Source organism: Tiliqua scincoides, chromosome 2, assembly GCF_035046505.1.
Source record: "Tiliqua scincoides isolate rTilSci1 chromosome 2, rTilSci1.hap2, whole genome shotgun sequence".
NCBI lineage: Eukaryota > Metazoa > Chordata > Lepidosauria > Squamata > Scincidae > Tiliqua > Tiliqua scincoides.
In genome coordinates, this window is record NC_089822.1 from 64,599,376 (window position 1) to 64,622,587 (window position 23,212).

The window sequence follows — 23,212 nt, forward strand, 5'->3', positions numbered from 1 at the left end:
CCAAGGAGACTTCCACATTCTCATAACCTGTGCTAGATACAGAGCAGGCCATCTGGCCTGGCTGCACCAGTGCAGATTAGGATTGGACTTAAAGTCTATGAGAAAGGCAGTAAGTATATAAATTCAGTTGGACTTTCGTATCCACAAGTGGTCTGTTCCTGACTCTCCTGCAGATACTGAAACCCATGGATAACCAAATCCACAGGTCAGGGTCCTCACCTGACCTCCAGATGCAACCGTTCCTGTACTCTCATGCGGATACCGAAACCCACGGATAACTGAATTCACACGTCAGGGCCCTAACCTGACCACCAGATGCAACCAGAAGTATTCTGAGGCCTGGTTTTCACAAAAAAAGTCCCTTCCAATAGCTCCAGAAGGTGTTCTGAGACCGAGAGAGACCATATGCAGCCTCCCTGTGCCCAAGAACACCTGCCAGATGCAACCAAAAACTTCTGGTTGCATCCAGGTTAGGTGAGGCCTTCTAGCATGGCTTCAGAACCCATGCCGAGTGAAATCTGTGGGTTCCAAATCTGCAGATAAAGAGGACCCACCTGTACTGTATTCAGACAGACAGACAGACAGACAGACAGACAGACAGACAGACAGACACTCACTCACTCACTCACTCACTGGTCTAATAAAAAATAAGTACAACTGCCTGATTCATCTTCTCAACACTGGTTCTTCTCCAGTAAGATAGACTGTTGTTTAAACAATTAGGGCTGATCAAAGAAGGAGAGCTACAGTATACAATCCTAATTGTAACATGCATGTTGGAGCATTTACACACAAGGCTGAAATCACCTTCTCTTGTACTGATTAGGTTAATGTTTGATTGTTGCTAAGGCAGCAGAAAAAGATGAGAGGTATTTTTAGTCAGAGAATGTTTGTGATCATGGGAATGAGAATTATGGGTATGTTTGTGATAAAAAGACAAGGGAAGGGTAATTGATTCAGAGAAATCTCTTAAATCGCTATTTCTGTGGAATCACCCTCTACATTGTCTATAGTGCGGCAAGAGTTTTTTGTCTGGAATTTATTTGTACATCTTTCATTCTCTTTCTGGGACTTTCCCATTTATAACAGTGCTGCTTTGAGTAAGACTATATATAGGCCACATTGGCCAATGCAACTATATCTCTTAGCAAGGGTAATATTTCTACCTTACAGACCACAATCTTGCAGCTGCTAACATATGCCTGCCAATTCCCATGTAAATTCAATGTAAGAAAAGCAAACACCTCCATCACTTCATTCCTCTTCACTCCCATTAACGTCACATCAAAATAATTTGTACATGTTCATGCCTTTATGTACAGAACCTTTCATTCATCTAGCCTTGCCTCCACTTGTACCTATGTAGTCCTCCCCTTGCAGACTTTCAAGCCTTCTTTCCAATCAACTCCTCCAAGTCTGTATGGCGTCCCATAAATTAAAAGTCTAAGGGCTAAATCCTATCCTTTCCCTCTCCTACCAATGAAGCTGTGCTGGGAGGCAGTCCCGGCAGTATGCTCTGGGTAAGGGAATGTTTGTTCTCTTGTATGGGCATAAGCCTCTAATGCTAGAACAGGTCTATGATTTCACTGGTGCAAGTCCAAATGGACCCTGAAAGGCAGATTAAGACTTAGAAGGGGAAAAGGATATTGGCAGTGCCACTGCAACTGATACTGCCCCTTCCAGCCTTCATTCCATACCGTTCTGCCCTTTCCACCCCGTTCCACCCCCTCCCTGCCCAGTTCTGCCTTCCCATTTCCCTCCCACCCCCTGTGCTGACTTATCAGTGCTGGGGCCATGGAAGATTTACTGGCAAGCCACCACCACTGTTCACAGCAGCAGCCAGGTTGCTTCTACTGGCATAGGAGGTTCTTCAGTGTAGGTTCTATAGACTAGAGATAGACTAGTCTATAGAGATAGGCAAGTGTTGCATCTCACCTGGATTGGGTCAGAATAAAAGTTTTGGTGGGAAACAGATGAAACAGAAGTTAACCTCCTCACATGCTGCTGTCCAAACCAGACTAGCACCATTCCTTCCTATCATTGCTTTTTGAGAAAGAGAGGCATCTCTCCTTCATTCCCATGCATATGCAGTCTGATCTCCAGTCAGATTCATGAAAAAGTAAGAATAAGACTAGTTCAGATAGTCAAAAATCCTCCATTAGATGAAACATACCATGGGTGCAGTAATATGAAGAAAGTAACATCTCAGTCACTGCAATCATATTTACTAGTAATCTGTGCACCTTGGCTACAATTTGTGAAAGGGCTACACCTGAACCTTAGGCTGCTATGCTCACATATTTTACACCCAATTACGCTCACAATTGGGTTCTGTAAATGTGGTTCACCATGTAAAGAAACAGGATTGGGAGGTAACTTGTCTGCAAACAGAACTTCAGGTTAAAAAGGTTAAAGCTGAGCTGATGAAGTCTAAGAAAACTGAAAGATTGTGTATGCACCTTTCCACATACAAGGTATGCTGATGGAGTGAGGACTTTGTCAGTCACAGCAGCGTATGCTAGACATTCAAAGATTACAGAACTGTGAAGATTTAAGTATGCCACAACTAGATGGTCCATCAGGCATTACGAACCTGCACTTCTGATTGGTCAACAGATGATCACTTCCGATTCTTTATTCAAAATTCTTTCCAAGGCGCCTCCTTGGCTTTTAATAATCAATCAGTACTTCTGGGAGTATGTCTTATGACTGGTCACAGAGGTGGGGGGGAGGGTGGAATGAGGGCAGAGCAGGGAGAGGAAGTGGGGCGGGAGACTGGCGGAGTCCTGCTCCACTAGATCCTGAAGTCCGAGTCGCGCCAGAAGGTCCGACACAGAGGATCTCGCATCTGAGTCAGCTAAATAGCCAGCGCAGATGCAAGACGAACTGTTGCTGGGGCTTTCGCCTTCTAGATACAGCAGTAGCCGCTATGGCACCGCTGCTCCAGCGGGTGATAGGAAGCATAGGATTTGGCTGTCAGACTCCCAGAGGGGTAGCCATGTTCAACTATTATAGTAAAAACAGTAAAGAGTCTTGTAGCACCTTAAATATGACAACTCTATTTCATTTTAAGCTTTTGTACAAGTTTGGATAGGAAAAAATTATATAATTGGGAGACTATATGCCTTTGAAATCAAAGCAGTACACTATTTGTATACATTTCTAAGCTCATAATCTACTACATTTTCAAGTTGAATGTTTTAGTAAACAGATCAATTTCAGTTATATCTGCAGATTAAAATTTTCTTCATGGTGAACCACTGAGGCTGATGCTGAAGAATACACCACCATGCAGGCCACACAGATGCTCTGCATCCCTCCTCCCTTTGCCAAACTTAATGAAAAGGAAACTTAAGACAAACTTCCCCTCCAGTTGGCATCCTTCAGATTTGTATTCAGATATTTTCCATTTCAGTGTGAAACCACTATGGTTGATCTTGCTATAGGAACCACAGACAACTGAAGCTGACAGTGTTCAGATGAAATCAGTGCCAGTACGTCTTTTAAATCTGGATTTTCTGTAGTATTTATGGGATTGAAACTTGCTCATTTTAAGCCATTTTGTGGAATGTCCTATGAACTCAAAACTGAAGAGAAAGAATATACAAAAGCTGTTCTTCCCTTCTAAAATGCAATGTACTATGTTGATTTAAATTTTGATCAAAAATAAAAAGTAGTGCCCTTGCTTTAATATAGGCATAACAGCACCTTCTCCAAATGCATCAGGCAGGGGCAGCAGAGGTAGCAGCTCTTCCTTTCTTGCTCTTCCTCTCTCCCTCCCTTCCCACATTCATTGGACCACCTAAAATGCTGAAACAGTACATCCAAGACATAAGGATCCCAGGAAATGCAGTTTCAGGGTTCCTGAGTATTTTGCCTATAAACCTATGACCTGCACTGTTACTTTTGTTTAGACCAGGGGTGCCCAAACCCCGGCCCTGGGGCCACATGCGGCACTCGAGGCCTCTCAAAGTGGCCCTCAGGGAGCCCCCAGTCTCCAGTGAGCCTCTGGCCCTCTGGAGATTTGCTGGAGCCCTCACTGCCCGGATGCAACTGCTCTCAGCGTGAGGGCGACTGTCTGACCTCTCACGTGAGCTGTGGGATGAGGGCTTCCTCCACTGCTTGCTGTTTCAGGTCTGTGATGTAGTAGCGGCAGCAAAGGAAAGGTCAGCCTCGCGTTGTGCAAGGTTTTTATAAGTCTTGAGCTATTTCAAGACCTTCATTCATTCATTCAAGTTCATCTTTAATATATTCATTTATGTAAATTTATTCAAATTTTAAATGTAAATTAATTCTTTTTTCCCCTGACCCCAACACAGTGTCAGAGAGAAGATGTGGCCCTCCTGCCAAAAACTTTGGACACCCCTGGTTTAGACAGCTGCAGATGAAGCTAATTTCTGAACTGGATGCGTACAATACGTGCAACTATAAGCAGCATGAACAAATTCAATCGATGATATACATGGGACAGCCCAATCCTAAGTGCATGTTATGCCATTAGAAAAGCATGTTTCACATGCATAACACGCTTTCTAGCTGTCACAAATGCAACAACGCTAGAGAGTGCTGATGGAAGCAGCGAGTGGCTGGTCCGCACAGCGACAGATACAGAAAAACTGCTGCCTCAAGTGAGACTGTGCAGGGGCTCAGAGGGAGATGGACAGAATGGGGAGAGGGATGGATCAGGCCTGCAAAGGAGGATTCAGTAGCAGTGGTGCATGCCAAATGCTAACCCCCTGTCCAGGCCTGAGCTGCTTTCATGGGACTTGTGCTTGCAATAACACTGGTGCAGCTCCAAGTTGGCCCAGCAGGGGCTTATCTGGGAGAAGGGAACAAATGTTCCCTTACTCCAAAGAGGTTTCCAGAGGCCAAAACTCCCCCGTAGGATTCAGCAGATGCCACATTGGTGCTGCTGAATCACCATGAGATGAGTTAGAAAAGAGTGTGCTGCCTATTTCAGATTTAAGGATGATGTGAGTTAGGTAAGACTGCAGCTTTAATGCTCTTACAATGAATGAGTGATCACCTGGATACAGAAATAGATTTATGAAGCAATAACAATATCTTTGAAATGTCAATGTAATAGATGTTTGTCATTCCCAACACTAAATTATTTGACTGTATCTTAGAATGCTTCCAAGAAGATGCTTAAGTAGATTTCAGATAACAATTTCAAAAACATTAATGAACATCAGATGGGGTTTTCCTCCTGGTGGAGGAGAAGAGTTTGGGATGCTTCACAATAAAAGTAACTTTTTTTTTTAACAAATGCAATGCTATGTAGAAAGGAAAATAGTCTGCTAAAATTATTTTTCATACATTTTCATCTGCACCTATCAGAGGCTTATGTTTTCTTGTTTTTGTGCCTATGGAGTTCTTGAATGAATTGCTGAAATTGTCACTGTCAACTTGACAGACTGAACTTACATACTTCTCTTTCCTGAAACATAATTATGGTTTTAGATAAATGTTTTACTGTTGTAGAGAAGTGCAGTTATGGAGAATAGGTTGATCTACATCAGCGGTCTCCAAACTGGAGACTGCTGTGCACCAGGAAAGGTGTCCCTGAAGCGATGGTACTTACAATTCTGCCGGGGACCATCCTGTTCATGCCACCGATCTCCCTGAAACTGCATCCCAGTCCACTGTGTCTGCCCAGAAATTTGGGCACAGTGGCTGCTGGGGCAACAAACCCAGATGTGGCTGGCCGCAGCACAATTCAGGGGAGACTGGTGGCACGAACAGGAGGATCATAAGAACAACCCCGTTGGATCAGGCCATAAGCCCATCTAGTCCAGCTTCCTGTATCTCACAGGAATGCCTCCCACCAAATGCTGCCCACCAAATGCCTCAGGGAGCACACAAGACAACAAGAGACCTGCCTCCCGGTGCCATCCAGTGCCAGATCTGGCATTCTGGGGTGACCCACTTCTAAAATCAGGAGGATGCACATACGCAGCATGGCTTGTAACCCACGAGGGACTTTTCCTCCATAAATTTGTCTACAGAATGGTCTGTTCTCGCAGGCGAGGGATTAGGCATGGCACTGTATCCAGCCCACGGGCAAGAGTCTGGAAATCCCTAGTCCAAGGCTTTTCAAACTGGGGCGTTGCAACGCCCCAGCCTGTGAACCCTAGCCACTTTCCACTTAAGAGGCAGGGGCGGGGGGAAGGCAGCGACGTGATCCCCAGATTCACGTCGCTAAGGGAGCTGCAGGGACTGGGATGCGCTCACCAGTCCCTGCAGCAGCCTGTCAGGGGTGTGGAGAGCCCTGCGCGAGGGTCTGCAGGGCTCCCCAATCTTGAACAGTGAAAGCGCAGCGATCACACTCCACTTACTGTGGTTGAAACTCTCTGAGAGTTTGAAAACCACTGCCCTAGTCTATGTGGCTAAGTGATCATGTGATCGCATGACTAATTTTATCAAGCTAACACTCACCAGGCTGTTTTGGAGTTACATAATAAAAGTCCACTGTAAAGTCCCAGTGAATTTGCACTGCGGCACTGTTTTGCGTTCCCTGTTCATAAACAATACCAATAAATTTTGGACAACACTCAGTCAAAATACTTTCTTCACTAGCATAGTTGGCTAGAACATTTACCATATGTGGATGTGGTTTTCATGTTATGCAGCATTATACTTGAACAGAACTTTTATTTTCCAAAAGTTAGTGTTTTAGAACAAGAGCCTATAGTTATCTGAATTCAATACTGGCCCCCCACAAAGTCTCTCATGTTTACACCATGGTATACTAATAGAATTCCACTGTCTGGGCAACAAAATTGATAGAGAACAATATAAGCAAGCAATCACCTTAGCCAGAAAAGCAACAGTCTACTCCAGTGTTTCTCAAAATATGGACCTGATTGTCAGTGGGGTCCTGAAACTGACAAGCTGACAGCTGAAATGAAAATGTATTGAGCCCTTATGGCAGAGCTATTCAAACTGACAGCCCTGGCCTCTGTCCCCTTAAGGGACGGGGACAGGGGGAAGGCAGCAATGTGATCCCAGGATTGTGTCACTAAGGGGGCCTGCAGGGACTGCGATGCAATCACCAGTCCCTGCAGCAGCCTTCCTAGGGTGTGGGGAGCCCTGCGCGAGCGTCTACACGGCTCCCCAGTCTTCCAAAAGTGAAAGTGCAGCAATCACACTCACCTCTGCAAAACTGGAGGCTTCCCAGCCTTTACTTTTGGAAGGCTGGGAAGCCCTGCAGATGCTTGCGCAGGGCTCTCCACACCCCCAAGGGGCTGCTGCAGGGACTGGTGAGTACATCCCAGTCCCTGCAGCCCCCCTTAGTGACATGATGCTGGGGATCACGTTGCTGCCTTCCCCCTGCCCCCACTACCTCCCTCCCCTCCCCTGCAAGGACTTACTGCGGTCTTCAAACTCCCCGAGAGTTTGAAAACTGCACCCTATGGGAAGTGAAACTGAGCAACACATGTGTTTACTCATGAACACATGAGGTGAATGTGAATGTGAGGTGAATGTGCCTCAGTCAACTTCAAAGGGCAGGCCGAGAGCAATGCAATACCACTAGAATGATCCTGATCTAAGGTCCCCAAAAAACACTCAAGAAGGAAGTCCCTCCTTCCAAGCTGAAAATTTACTTAGCCCTATGGAAAGCCACACATGCACATTAACTTGCACATAGGCAAAAGTGCCTTGACATCTTCTGAAGGCCAGGCAGAGGGGAATGCAAAGCCACCAAAATATTCCCAATCCGATGCACATGTAGCTCAAACACTCCACCATAGTTAGAAACATAAAAACAGGGGCTTGAGCGGAGTCCTGGTGCTTAAAGGACTGAGAAGCACAGGTCTACTCCATGCCACAAAAGAAACAGTCTTCCCCTCCCGGACTACACTCAAGTTATCATTGTCGGTTCTCTCCAACACCTTCTGTAGGAACAATGATTCCTTGGATATTCCTTTCCCATGATTGTCTGAGACCTCTCCGTAGGACTCTGTAGGTCTCCGATATCCCTTTTGGCACCACAATAGAATTATCAGACACAGAAGGAGTACCAAACTCTCCCAAATCTTATCCAGATGAGGCAGACAGAAACTACAGTTTCTTTTCAGTTGCTTTTCACAACTGGCAAAGTCTAACAAAAATATGACAAGGCAGTCTTAATAAGACACTGTCCTTACAATGAGCAAAGTAACATAGATGCTGTTATTGAATCATGGAGTTGGAAGGGATCTACAAGATCACTGAGTACAAACCACTGCCAATGAAGGCTATTCACAACTATAACATTCCTGATAGATGACTATCCAGCCTCTGATGAAAGACTTCCAACAATGGAGAGAGTACTACCTTCCAAGGCAGACTAATACACTGCTGATCATACCATTACAAAGTGCTTTGTAACATTTAATCTAAGTCTCCTTTGTTGTAATTCAAACCCATTTTTCTGGTCTTACCATCTGGAGTAACCAAGAACAAATCAACTCCATCTTCCATAAGACAACCCCTCAGATATTTATAGTCATCATGTAAACTTTGAACAGTCTCTTCTCCAAACTAAACATGCCCAACTCCTTCAACCTGCCCTTGTGGGACAGAGTTTACAACCCACTCATCATCCTAGCTACCCTCTTCTGGATCCGCTCCAGTTTATCAATATTCCTCAATCCATATCAATGAGGAATGCAAGATTATGCCTTCAGAACCTAAACACAAATTGGACTACAAAACCTATGGAAGATGTGCCTTGAAATTCCAAAAAATTAAAAAATTTTAAGAAGGTATATATCAATTCTACTTAATAACATGAAAACTTCCCTTTGATTTGAGGATTGAATAATTTTCACTTCACGTGACAGATGTCATACAGATTTTGTTGAAAGTAAATGTCATTGCAAAATGGAGCAGAGATTCTAAAATTTCTCTAGAAACCTGGTAGGGCCACAAGTGTCAAATTTTCAGAACTTGTGTAGGAGGTGTTTGCCTGGAGCAAACATCTTATCACTTCTGTCTCTTATATGGTGTAATTAATATTTAAAAGTGCTCCATAGGTTTGGTTTACTGTTCCACCTCATTCCTTGATGCATAATACATACCATCAAACTCAATTTAATACAAAATAACTTCAATTTCTCAGATTTACATTATAATAATGTTTGGACACAAAACATATGGTCTTACTCTGAAATCCTATGCATAATTTCCTGGGAGTAAGTCAAGCAAAACACAATAGGACTTACTTCCAAGTAAACAGGAAAATGCCTGCCCTGTTAGTGGTGGCTACATGATTATTTTTAAACCCTGTTGAGAAAACATAACCTGTAAAATTATTTAGCCTACATTTTCTATTATGTCTCATTGCAGTTCAAACTAATTCAACTTACAGGACACTTCAAGTACATTATAGAGGGAGTTGAATTTTTTACCCTCAACATATTCACAGGAAATATTACAGCTTAGATTGCTACTGTCTTATGGAGGTATTAAGCTGTACAATCCAAAACAATCAACCTGGTATACCTTTAAGTGCATGACAAAACAGCTACACCCTAATTATGAAATAGAAACAAAATGAGGCATTGTTACAGAAATACGAAACATGCCAAAACAGAGAAAGCATTTAGGTGCTGCCATGCCCTATCAGATATTTAACATAACAAACAGATTTAGAGTTGCTAATAGGGCATATTCCATCAACAAAGGTTAACAAAGAAATCATTGTCCATCCCCCCTTCCATTGATTGCTACAGACAGTGCATAGTGCATAGTGTATATATGTGTATGAAGCACAGAAGTTCAATGAGTTATAGATGCAGAATGTATCAATTAACCATAGCCCATGGAAAGGTGTTTTTTCACCTGTTTTTCTTCATGTGATTATTTTAAAAATCTGAAATTGCTAACTTTGTGCTCTGAGCAAATATTCAATCCATGTGCTTTCCTCCAGATGAGCCAAATAATGGCAAACGAAAAGAAATATTAAGAAAATATTGATTAATATTTCTAATGAAACTTTACAAGAGGAAGGCAAGAGGAGTCAAGTTTGACTCAGTTGTTTCTTTCAACTCATTAGTAAGTAACCTATGAACCATAGATCATGTGCTACTTAAATAGGCCTAAATACCAAAAGTGGGTAAGCGCCACTGAATCAAATGGAACTTCTAAGTAAACATGCACAGGACTATCCTGTTAGAGAATCATTGTTACGGTGTAAGTGACAGAATGGCCCAAACCTATGGTCCACTAGCACTGGCACAGTGGCTGCTGTGCTAGTGATAGCCATTGTAAAAGCGTTGTAAAGCACTTTTAATTTACTCACAAATAGGGCAGTCAAAACAGTAAAATGAAATAAAACACATATACAGCACCTACATGAGAATGATTACACCTGATAAAAATTCATTTCAGGCTCAAATCCTAACCCACTTTCCAGCACTGGCATAGCGGTGCCAATGGAACATGTGCTGCATCCTGCAGTCAAGTGGCACTCACGGAGGCCTCCTCAAAGTAAGGGAATGTTTGTTTCCTTACCTAGGAGCTGCATTGCCCTTATATCGGTTCTGGAAAGTGGGTTAGGATTGCAGCCAAAATTGATTAAAATGTTAATTTGGAATAAAAACACACAACACCATCCACCAATTTTTATTTTTGGATAACACCGACATCCCTGAAAAAATAAAACCATTTTAGACTGCCTCTACTCATAAGGAACACCAGCGGGCAGGCCTGCAACATCCTACTGACACCAGACCCTGATCTGCAGTCGACAGCACAGATCCGAGTATCCCCATTGAGCAGGTTGGGATCTCAACCCAGGAGATCTCTGGTCTCCTCATTTTCAGCACTGGATGTGGCGTGGACAATGTGGCCCCAATGCGCCAGCACTGAATAGGATTGAGCTGGAAGTCTCTGTTGTCATGTAAGAGACAGAAAAATACAAGTATAAGATGAAAAGATGCAGAAAAAAATTAATTTGAATTATTTCTGTTTGGGGTGGGATCATCTATACACAAATGTAGCTTTGTAGAAGATAGTCAGCTATCACATTTTCAGGTTCCAACCGAAACTTGGCAAAACAGTATGCACAACCATCAGGGGAAAAAACAGATAAAAGTATTCCAAATTGTATCCTCATTGAAGAGAACTTGCCATGCTTATCTCTGCTAATAATTTGTCCTATTATATTTGTAAAGAAAAAGCAAACTTTCACAGCACACTCTAAGTTCAACTGAAACTAGACTTGAGAAAGAAAAAACCAGGTTCTGATAATTTTACCATGAAAAGCAAATACAGACAGCATCAACTATCACTATTTCTTGCTTCGCTGATCTGCAAATGAGAATAACCTTACTAGGAAACCACAACAGTCTCACTCCATTTCCCAGCAAGTAATTTATTAGCATCTGGCTGTTGTAGGGTCTTGCATTACCAACACACATGCTATCTTCTACAGAATGCTTACTTACACTATATGCGGGGAATTATTACCATGTAGAATGCAAACCATCTGTCAGAACAAATGAACAAAAATACTTGGTCTTCCAACATCCCTGGTTTTTTTCTTCTCAAATACTATCTACTTGCCCTCATGAAAGGCCACAGGAATTCGGAACAAAGCAACCACAAGAAAGGTACTCATTGGGTGAAATGAAATACAATTTTTCCCTATGTTGCAGCTATGCCACTTTTAAAAACTCAAGCCAAATCTTAATGCGTCAAAGAAGAAGTGGGTGTTTAATATCTCTTGGGAGGTGCTCTCTGAGCAGAAAACCAGGTCAAAAGTAGTCCACCTTTGCAGAGTAGGAGAAAACCTAGTGACCTCATACTTATTACCAAACGTTATAATAATGCATTAAATTCTCTCTAATCCTCAGTTAAACCAGGTCTTTTTCATGGTACCTTAAATGAAAGTACATTCTTTCAGTAGAAAAATTAAAAGCCATTTTGGTGGTGTTTATATTGTGAACTCTGAAAGATCAATTAGGCTTGTGGATCTAACTCATTTAAGTTGGTTAATGCCATCATTACAAACCTATCCTAAAAACCCAATTGTATCTCCCACAATGCTATAGGATGCAGCCATGCCATGGCAGCTCAAGCTGCTTACTGTGGTGGGGGAATCAATCAAAAAGCCTAAAGAGGAAAATAATTTTTTCCCCTGATTGAGTCTCTTCAAACCTACATCACCAGTGACATAGCTGATGTAACTCCAAAGAGACCCAGGACAGGCCAAAATTGTGAGAGAGAATCTGGCGAACATGATTGCCACTGGATCCACCCTTTCCCTCCCTCCCCGACACATCACCAGTGTCTTCAACCAAATTCCCCATTACTCCTCTTCCTTGCCCATGACATGTCTCTGCCAACAAACTACTGGGGCCAACAGAGCATCCCAGAACTGCTGCTGTGCACATGCCATTTGCGGCAGCAGCGCACAACAGCAGTTCAGCTTTCATGTCACCGGAAAGCACCATGCACAGGTGGGAGTGGGAATTCTAGCAGTACAGAGAGGGCCATAGGATTCTGCCCTTCATTGTCTTCAAGTGGCCCTAACTGTACAAGAGGGTTGTAAAATTAATTTCTGGAATTTACCCCATTACATGAACAAAAACCTGGACAGGGCTTCATGGCTAGGAACCCCACAGCCTAGACTAGAACCTAGGAAGAATTAATGTGTGTATGCCTAGAGTGAGAGTTGCCAATCACATCACAAAATGCAGCTCTACTACCTTTTTGCACACTATGACCTTGAGTTGATTCGCACCTTAATTTTAACAAAAATCATGAGAATGATATTGAGCAGGGCTCCAAAATTTCACTCGTGTTGCTTTCATCTCATAGAGTACATGGCATCAATCAATCAATCAATAGTACCTTTACTGGCATTTTAAAAAGTAAACGAGATTACAACAATCACTAAAAGATAAACATAATAGGGAAGGGAAATGGGAAATAATTCAAGAGGGAAGTTTTCCCTTTTAATTTTTTTGGAAGCGGGGATATTTTAATAATTTGGGATAAAAAACTGGCAACTGCTGTGGTACACGGCATATGTGATGACCCCTCCAGTTTTTCAGCACTGAAACTGCAGAGGGTGATGGAGATCTTCCCTGTTAGTGGAAGCGCACTTTCTTGCCTCCTTCCCAGTTTCAACAATGGCTACTGCATTTACAAGGTAATAAAAGTGCCTGACAAGTGCAGACTCAAAGCAAGCATCTCTAGACGGACAAAGCAGAGGGCTTACTTCAGTGCCTCACCTACAGCTGCAGCTACACTCCCTCACTTGAATGAACATTCCTAATTATTAATTGAGTTCAGTCACTTTTGAGGTAGGATCAAATCAAACCAAGACTTGCACCAGGCCTCCACCGCTTCATTGCTTTCCAAGACCCCTCCTTCCCAAAACAGGAGAAAGCGCTGTTTCCAGGCAGTCAAGCTCCATGGTCTCCAGCAGAAAATTGTGGTCCGTGTATATGTTTATTTAAGAAATGTATATCCTGCCATTCTCTCCCAGGGCAGCTAACAATATACCAATAAAAATAAAATTAAACCAAGTTGTGCCTATGAGAACCCTCTGTCACCTCTCCCCCCCCCCCCCACTCCTCAAGGTAAGGCTTTTAGGCTTACAGGATGGCTAGCAGAGAAGAGGAAGTAGCAGCTAAATTGGGTTTTTTAAGCGTTCAGGAAAAAAGTACTTTTTCAAGCATACTGCAACATTTGTTTTCAGGGCAAGCTAGAGGAATCTCACACACCCCTAGTCTTGAGTTTAATTTCAAAACAATTGGTTGACCAAAGCATGTTCTCTTTATAAGTTTGGTAGGTTTTTTTCTAAACAATTTTTGGTACTGAAATAAACATGCAACCATTTTAAAGTCACATTTGTAAATATCTTCTGACACATGTTGGCAAATATACTATGGGAAAATGGCTCTGACAATCACCCTTCAGTTCCCACCACAGTGCTACACAGATAAATCATTTGTTCCCATCCTGGCCACTGTTGAGGTATAGAGCCAAAACCAAAATATTCCATCAAAGAATAAGAAAACAGCAAATATACAGTGCAAAAGCATTATGAGGCAGAGAGAGGGATAAAAGGCAAATGCTTCAACTCATCCATGCTCCTCTTCTGGGTACATCTGGGTACATCCGTCTGTTCAAGAACTATCCAAAGTTATATAGGTAAATATTGCAAATGGTGGCAAATATTAGGACTAAAACATTTATCTACCGTGTATATAACATTGTACAGACTATGCCCAGAAACCCTAGAAGTATTTCTCCATCTAGTTACTTTCACATGTTTTTAGGAGATGGTAGGCTGCTCACAGTTATTATGATAAGTATATTTTAACAAGCTAACGAGGATTACTTGAAATTAGAACCAATTACTCACTTGGGGAAAATGCAGAACAAAGTCTGGTTACTGACAAACATCAATAACTGTAATGCCATAATTCCTTCTGGATTTTCACCTCTCAATAGTTGAAAGGAAGACACTAGAAATTCTTCAGAACAGGCAAGAGAATCTCTGAATGCCTGAATTTGCAAAGGTGCAATGAGCTGTTAAGGCATATTTGCCGTCTATCTGTAACTGACTGCCTATCTCACATTTGTCTGCTCTTCAAAAGGAGCTGCAGTGTCTGCACACAATAGACTTGTCTGTCCTGCTCTAGGAGCACAATCTGTGTAGGACTGCACTAGACTACTTCTCTTCTTTAAAGTGGGAGCACTACAGGAGAGAAAGTACAAAGAACTGTTCCCACTTTGGAGACCTTTCAAGGGGACCTTAAGACCTTTTTGTTCAGGAGAGCTTTTGATGGCTGAAATGGTGAACTGGCTTTTTAATTTTAATTGAATGTAATTTTAATTTGCAATCCACTAGGTGTTTTGTCTTGTTTTAATTGTTCTTAACGTTTTGTTTTATTTTATTACCATTGTATGATTTTAACTTGTAAGCTGCCTTGAGTGAACTTACTCAGAGAAAAACAGGATATGTATTCATATTTATTCATAAACAATAAAGTGTAGGTGAAGCCTATACAACTCATAACCCACCAAGCAAATGCAATCCACCAGTCACATAGGAAGCCTAGCAGACCCTAAAGAATCCTGGTTTTGCTGCTTACACAGAACCGTAAATACTGGGGAACTGCCTTTAAGGAACACTATCCAGAACAGATTTGCCAGATACCGTACTTAATAAGTACACTTAATTTAAAATCCATTCTTGCTGAGGGATTTTAGCCACCAAGGAGGGCGGATATGGTCTACCCAACTCACAGAGAGGTCTATGGCAGGATCAGAATCCCAAAAGGCTAAAACTAATCATTACAACTCATTATTGTGCTGGCTGTTTTTTTCCCCCTTTTTCTTAACAAATAATACAAGGTGTGTGTGTGTCAGAGAAGTGGCCCAATACCACAGCAGTAGGTAGAGGAGCACTAGCACTTAACCCCAACCAGGGTTCCTATCCCCATTACACACCTATAAGTATGCTATTTATAGAAACAAAACAAAAAAACTTTATATCTTTGCAACTGAAGCTTTTTTAAAATTATAAATAACCCACAGTAGGGGCCCACGATCAGGAAATAATCACAGTGAGTAATAAGTGAAAAGGTCCCAATGCATCCTCTCCACAATTTTGGGCTATTTCAAATGCAGTGCTATTCATTAATTAAAAAAGAAAATAAAACCAAATGGCACACATTAATCATGTGTAGCTTGGCCCTGAAACAGAATTTAAAAAGTCACAAGGACAGCTATAGAGCAAAGACTCAAGAGAGGACGTTCTTCATAATCCTATTTCAGTTTAAAAAAAACACCAACTGAATGGAATGATGGTTGCCCTGCCACACAAGGAATGAGCATAAAGAATGAATTTTCTTTCAAGGGGAGGGACTCTATGGGCAGATTTGGAGACCTTACTGCAGGAATCTTCCGAATGATTCTCTCTGCAAGAACCAATTCCATATTTATGCCAAGACAGGAAACACTAAAAGGATGCATGCAACTGCTCATTTTATTGAGAAAGTACAACAAACAAAAACGCGAGGGTAGGACCTTCATCAAGCAGCCCCAAAATGCTTTGCTTTGCTCACAATTCTCAATTTACAGCCCAATTCTATCCTCCCCAGCATCCAGGAAGGCCACTGTGCTGAAATGGCTGCTGCTCCAGCATCCTATGGGTACCAGGCTAGCACCAGGACAGGGAAGGGAACATTTGCTCCCTTACCCCGGGTAACACTGCAGTGGCCCAATGGGTCTCCTCGGATCTGCGCCCACTTTTAGACTTTTAAACAGGCACAGATTCGAAGACGCCCATGTTGAGCTGCCCAGCCAGAGAGGGAACACAGGATACAGCTGCACAGCCTGCTGCCATCTCCGCCCCCCTTCTAGGCCCAATCCTCCCCTCCCCCTGCCCAGTATGACCCTTCCCCAGCCCCAAAAAGCCATACCGCCACCCAGCAGTACTACTTACTACCCATCACTCTGGCACTGAGGTTCAACACTGGTGCTTCCTACTCTCCAGGTGCTGTAAATGTGCTTTACAGCACATTTGCGACACCCAGTGCCAGAGGTATGCTTGTACCACTGGTACTAGAGAGCTTAGGATTGGACTGTTAGATAAGTAGAAAGAGATGAAAATTAACATACAAATTCTATAAATTGAACAAAACTAAAGCCTGAACAGTGCTCGGCAGTTCTGCAGAACCAAAATGTTCTAGTACCAAAAACTAGATATTTGTTGCACTGTCAATTGTGTAAAGGATATTTTGGGCCAGAAGAAATTCAGATTTTCTGAATTAAAACCTTAAAATTATCATTTCCGCTCTAACAATTATATATACTTTGGGACAACAGGATATGAGTGGTTGTCATTCCAAATTGTTTCAACTCTTCAATGGACTAACGCTTCAAATCTTTGCCAAGAAAAACGAAACATTTTATTTAATAAGATGTTTTAAAAAGCCATCCTAACAAGGGTTCCCCCTAAAATGAAATCCCCAAAATTCTAAAAGTCACAAAGTCATTTTCATTGGACATCCTGCACAGGTAGATTGCTTAAATTTCACCTATATCAACAGGATTTAAACAGGCTATGTGCAAGACTGCGGCCTTTAACATTCTCCAGCAGTATAATTTATATCTTTCACAAACCAGACTAGAACCTGGATTATACATTAGGGTGTAATCCCTCAAGACCTATTCAAATACTACAAGCCTTATTAAAATTAATAAGTTTGAGCAGAGATGGTGCTTGGTGGGTTGTGCTCCAAATCTTTTAGCAACTTCAAATACATATGCCAATTACTCTACATTAAAAGTGCATTACCACAGTTTGGAACTGGCTTCTCCATTAGAGATATCCTCTGGTTGAAGTCATTCATACAGTAAAAATCCTGAGTTTCTGTTTTTGTAATCTCGCTCTCGTGGAACATCTTGATCCACATAATGTCACAGGAACACTTGAATGGATTGCCCTCTAAAATCCTACAGCAGTTGGAAAAGAACAGAAAATACATATTTTTTAAAAACTAGATTATATACAAAAAGGACAGATGGCAGAAGCATTCTATAGATTGTTAAGACAACTTGATGCTGAATGGAACCGTAATAGACTAGTCATATAGAATAGACAAATAAGATAAAGACCCCCCCTTTTATCCATTTTCCAAGTAAGACATTTTGAAGTAAAATTAAAACATGATGATCTTGTCTGATCTCGGAAGCTAAGCAGGGTCAGGCCTGGTTGGTACTTGGATGGGAGACTGCCTGGGAATACCAGGTGCTGCAGGCTTATACCATAGTCTTTCGAGACTGAAGGTTGCCAACCATTTGAGAGAATCAGAATAAAGAAAGAATATGAGATATATCTCTCAGGGAGACTGTAAATAACTCGTAAATTAAGGCCCAATTCTATGCTTGCCACTCACTGCCCTAACAAGCGCACATCTCCCACCTCTCACCTGAGCAGGTTAAGTCAGCAAAAGAGGTGAGAGGGAGTACGGGATGGCAGAACAGGGCAGGAAGGGGTGAAATGGGGCAAGGAGGTGGCAGGAAATGGTGACTGGGTCTGGGAAGGGGATTTGTTCAACTGCAGAAGCAACTACTGAATCCTAACCCCCTTCCGAAACCTGATCCAGCAACATGGGTCCACATAGATCTGTGCCAGTTATTTAGCTAGAAGAGATCCATGTAGACCACCACCCCACACTGCAGAGGCTTGCCCCTGGGTAAGGAAATGACTGTTCCCTTACCCAGAGGTCACCTTTGCAACTGCCCCCACCACAGGATGAAACTGCAACCATTTTGGTGCCACTGCATAGGACTGAACCACTATACAATTTAAAAAGAAGAATACTGGAAACCATTTAAATCCAGCTGGGAAAAAGAAGGAAGAAGTCCCAAACAAATTCTGGGAGTATTTATTTCAGGTAGGCTCTCAATTTTCTGTTTCAGCAAGTTACAGAAAAACTACCTGAAAATGGCAATTCACTGACATCTCATTACTTAGAAGCTTAATAAAGTATATAAAGTAGGAGGGGTAGATGCTGGCACTGTCAAAACCCAAAGTGTTTTTTTTCTTCTAAGATGGAGTTGCAGGAGAGCAAGAAGTTATGGTCTGTGAAGGTGGTTAGCACCAATCAAGTTTATCAATAATAATGTTACTTAAGCATTATCTTCTGAATTTTGTAAAACTCCTGCTTAAATAGGTGTCAGGATCATGTTATATATTTATTGTTACATATTTATATCTGTGCAATTCAGACCTCATCCTATGGTCACCTTCTTCTGACAGAACTAGCATTCTGACAGTGCACTGTTTCTCAGGAGCCCTGGGACTCCCCGAGAGCCCTTCAGGTACTGTATGAGCACACCATAAATGACTGACATCTACCACCTGCCCAGTTTGCTCATCCATCCCTCCCACCTCTCCTGTTCGTGACTCGCCTTCCTCACTGGCACTGGGCTCAGCGCTGTGCCACTCTGCACATGTGCCAGAGCTGTGGGATTCCCCAAGGCTCTGCTCATGTGCCAACAGGGCTCCCTGAGAGTCTTTGTAAGAGTGAAAACAGTGTAAAAGGCTCTGGAGACTGTGGCCCAATCCTATCCAACTTTCCAGTGCCGGTGCAGCTGTGCCCATGGGGTGTGCACTGTATCCTACGGTGGGGAGGCAGTCAGAGAGGCCTCCTTAATGTATGGAAACATTTGTTCCCTTACCTCATGGCTGTATTGCGATTGCACGGGAGCTGGAAAGTTGGATAGGATTGGGCCCTAAAATGTTTGAGAACCACTGAGTGAGCAGAAGGCCCTTTCTGTCAACATTTCAGATGCAGCATTACCATGTGCAACACAGTCACTAGCATGAATGGCTGGCAACCCCGCGCACGCCACCAGACACTCGGCCATTAGTGAAGGAGGTATGTTGGCAGCAGGAGTGGGCAGAGAGGGGAGTAACCAGGTGTTTCAAGGGAACAACTAGGGGGGCATGTCAATAGAGAGGATGGATCCAGTGCATGCTGAATCTTATCCCCCATGTTTCTGTCCACCTTGCCCCCTAGCTCCTCTCCAGTGCATGCAAGCGATATAGCTAGTGCTGGTCTGAGGAAACTCATAGGTTATCAAGGGACCTACACACAGGGAAGAGAAAAATATTTTCCATTACATCTTGGAAGCCTCTTGATCATCCCCCCATCCCAGTATAGCACGTGGCATGCACATCCATGGCCCAACTGCATGCTTCAGTGTGGCAACAAATAGGATTGGGCAGTCACTTATAGAAAACACTAGAAGAACTGTTGCAAATCATCTAAGGATGGATAGTTAAATACAGCAAAGTAATGAACTCAGTGCTCAATCCTGAGCGCACAGGATTGAGCGCGCTGTCACAAACGTGCCATAAGCACTATCTCATGGACCGCCGAGCCTTGGCACAGTAAACAGAGGCGGGGAGGGGGAGACGTGGGAAGGGCGGAGGGTGGGTGAGCAGGAGATGTGATGTGGAGGCAGGGGCGGAGAAAGGGTGGGCAGGAGGCGTGCCGGGGAGGGAGCAGGGAGGCAGGAGGTGGGTTCGTTCGTGCAGGGCTCGGCGCTCTACACTAACAGCTTTACTTCAACGGTAAAGTGAGTAGCCCCATTGCAGGGCTGCTTCCCTTACCCAGGAGAAGGGGACAAAAGGCAGGCTGAGGTACACAGGATGCGGTGGCAGCTGTTTTCAGTGCCGCTGCAGCCACTTGCCCTGGGCAGCTCAGGACTGGACTGTCAGCTTGCTTATGGCTAGAGAAGGATTTTAGACCATCTTGGGTAGATTGGCGACCATTATTATCTTATCTATATTGTGCTAGTAATAATAATAGTAATAATGAATGTTTTGATTTGATTTAATAGTCTGATTCATTTTAGTACTATAAAGGTAATTATGGAAAGAACTAATTATTAGTAGACATTAATTAATATTAGTAGACATTAGTAGATTGATTGTTCTTATATAGACAGAATTATTATCATTTATTTTTATTAACAGTAATTATATACTGCTTTTCAACAGAAAGTTCACAAAGTGGTTTACAAAGAAAATCAAATAGCACTATTATTTACACTAATATTTAACAAAGCAGAAACTAAACATGTTATATATCTTTCTATAAACTGTTTTACTTTTACCAGTAAATACTTTTGATTATATACTTCTGTAATGTTTCTGAAAGCAATACATAAAAGCAATAACATTTTTATATAATTGTTATAGAACACAATTTTTAAAAAAAAGTCTCTAAAAAGTAGTACATATATCATTTACATTAAAATGAGATATTTCTGGCTGCCATCTGATATGTGTGTTTTATGGCCCAATCCTGGCATTTCAGTAGTGCAGCATGATTTATGGCTGTTGCAAAAGGCGACACACTATTCTGAGTAGATGGACTGCGTCGCAAACACCCGCACGTCAGCAGCCTGTCAACTTGCACAGTGCTGGCAAGTCAGTGCAGCAGGTAGACAGAAGGTGGGCAGGGGGGGCAGAAATGGAGTCAGGGGTGGTGAGAGGGAGCTTATCAAAGGGTGGGAAGAGGGTGGTTTCAGCAGTAATTAATTAATTAATTAACAGTATTTATATACCGCTTTTCAACTAAAAGTTCACACCGCCAATAAAAGTATTTTCAACTAAAAGTATCACACCGCTTTTCAACTAAAAGTAGTGGCACCGCCAATATCCTATTCCCCTCCCAGCCTCATTCTGCCTTCCCAGGTTCACATCTGCCTTCTGCAAAAATCACTGGCACAGGTCCATGTAGACCTAGCAGGACAGCAGGGAACAAATGGTTCCTTTCCCAGAGGAGACCTCCAGGACTATCCCCCTAAAGGATGCAACACATGCTCTGGTGACATGGCTGCACTGGTGAGGGTGGATTTAGTTAGGATTGGGCTGTTAATGTATTACATCTGCATAAAAGTCCATATAAATAAAATAAAATTTTTGAAGGAAAAACAACTCACTTTGTGATCAAATATCTTCATAATAATCATTGTTAATAATATTGTGCACACATTATAGTAGGTACCATCTTAGAAGGCACTCCACGCATGAAAGAGAAGGAATGAGTCTTCTAAGATACTGTCTTTCAGGGTTTTTAAGTCCTTGTACTAAAAATTAATACTTGCTTTTTAAAAAGTTTGTTGCCCAGTTAAGCTCAGGAACCATTAATGAATAGAAAAAAGAGGAACTTATTTTTTTCTGGAAATTTTCTTCAGAATCAGATTTGAGGAACTGGTTTACAAGAGAAATGGAGAAAATTACATACTACATCTAAACAAAAGAAATAAGAACTCAAAATTGAAAAAAAATTAATCTAACCAATTAATCAGCTATTTGTTGTAGTTTTAGGAATGAATCTAGAATTGAAAAAAATGGATGCAACTCACTGAGGTTAGCAGTGTTTTGTCACTAGTTAGATATGACAAGTATGGTCTAGAGGTTGATTCTAAATCAACTCACATCAATAAAATCATTCTGGACTGAAAGGGTGAAAGTGTCTGAGTCACAATATATTTTTGCCCAGGGTTGATGTTTAGTATGTTTTCCAATATCTTCTGGGATAAATTTAGCTCCCCCTTATGGTCAAACACTACAGAAATGTATGAGAGTTTCAAATAGTTGAAATATAAATAATCAGGAAACAAACAGGAACTGACACAAAGAGGTTTTAACTAATATCAAACACTTTTCAAGTTAGGAAGAAAAATTAAGCTATGCTGTATTAGTGTAAGTTTATTAGTACACTGTGGAATTCAAATTAAAGCTTTTCAGACTTATTAGGCTCTAATTAAACTGCTAATGGAAGCCACAGTCAAAAATACAGTGAAAAGATGCTGCTGTCAACTGCAGCACAGAAAGTGCAGATATCTGGCTCAGACAGGGAACCTTGGCTTTGCTCATAAAACCATACCTATACTTCATGCTGATAATTTATTAGTGTTCCACTTCATGCCCCAAGATATTTCATTTAAAAAAAGAAAAACCATCACTAATTGTGATAACCTACAAGAGTTATATTTAATTTGATCATGATCCTCAAAATTCTTTTGCCAACGCAATCTCTGCAGAATAGTTATACCCATTCAGAAGCTGCAAATCTCTTAATTTTGATTGGCCTCAAGCCAAAATAAGTACTCAAATCAAACGGATTGTTACAGACCTTTGACAAATTCTCACCAATACAGCCTTTCTCAGTGGGTCAAGACCCAATTTCTGGTGAGTTCTGCAAAGTCTCCAATGAAAACACGGGTGATGGAAAGATCAGATAACTGATTGCCTCAAGCCCTGAGGCTATTCAAAAATCAGATAGCTCCTAACTGCCCTGCAAAGAGCTGAGCTCCTACAGCTTGCAAGCATGTGTAAATATGGGGAGATAAATGTTTGAGCATCTTTTCTGGTGTGTTTTTTTCCAAGTCTGTCAATGACAGGTAGTGGGGGCAGATAAAGGCTGGGAGCACAATCCCAAGTGTTCTATCAGCCAGCGTAACTCCCTCGCACCTGCCAAGGAGTGTTGCAAACGTGCCATAAGGCACATCTGCAACGACTCAGGAGTTTGGAAAGGCCAGCGCAAGTACGCACACCAGCCTCCCTGTACTGGAGCAAGTTCTGGGACAGGCGAGTTTGCACCAGCAGCAGGCCAGTGGCGCAGGGGTCTGGGGGCGGGGGAAGGGCAGAACTAGGGCATTCCAGGGCAAGGGAAGG

The 23,212-nt window shown here is 42.2% G+C and overlaps 1 protein-coding gene across 1 annotated transcript in view; it reads right to left on the reverse strand.

Moving 5' to 3' along the window:
• The window catches only part of NTRK2 (neurotrophic receptor tyrosine kinase 2), a 177,160-nt gene extending 159,723 nt beyond the window's left edge, over window positions 1-17,437 (reverse strand). The window contains exon 1 of the mRNA XM_066614976.1: window positions 17,309-17,437. Within this exon, the coding sequence (XP_066471073.1) occupies window positions 17,309-17,426 (118 nt within the window). The 5' untranslated portion in view covers window positions 17,427-17,437. The remainder of the gene's footprint in view (window positions 1-17,308) is intronic.
• Window positions 17,438-23,212: the final 5,775 nt, after the last annotated feature.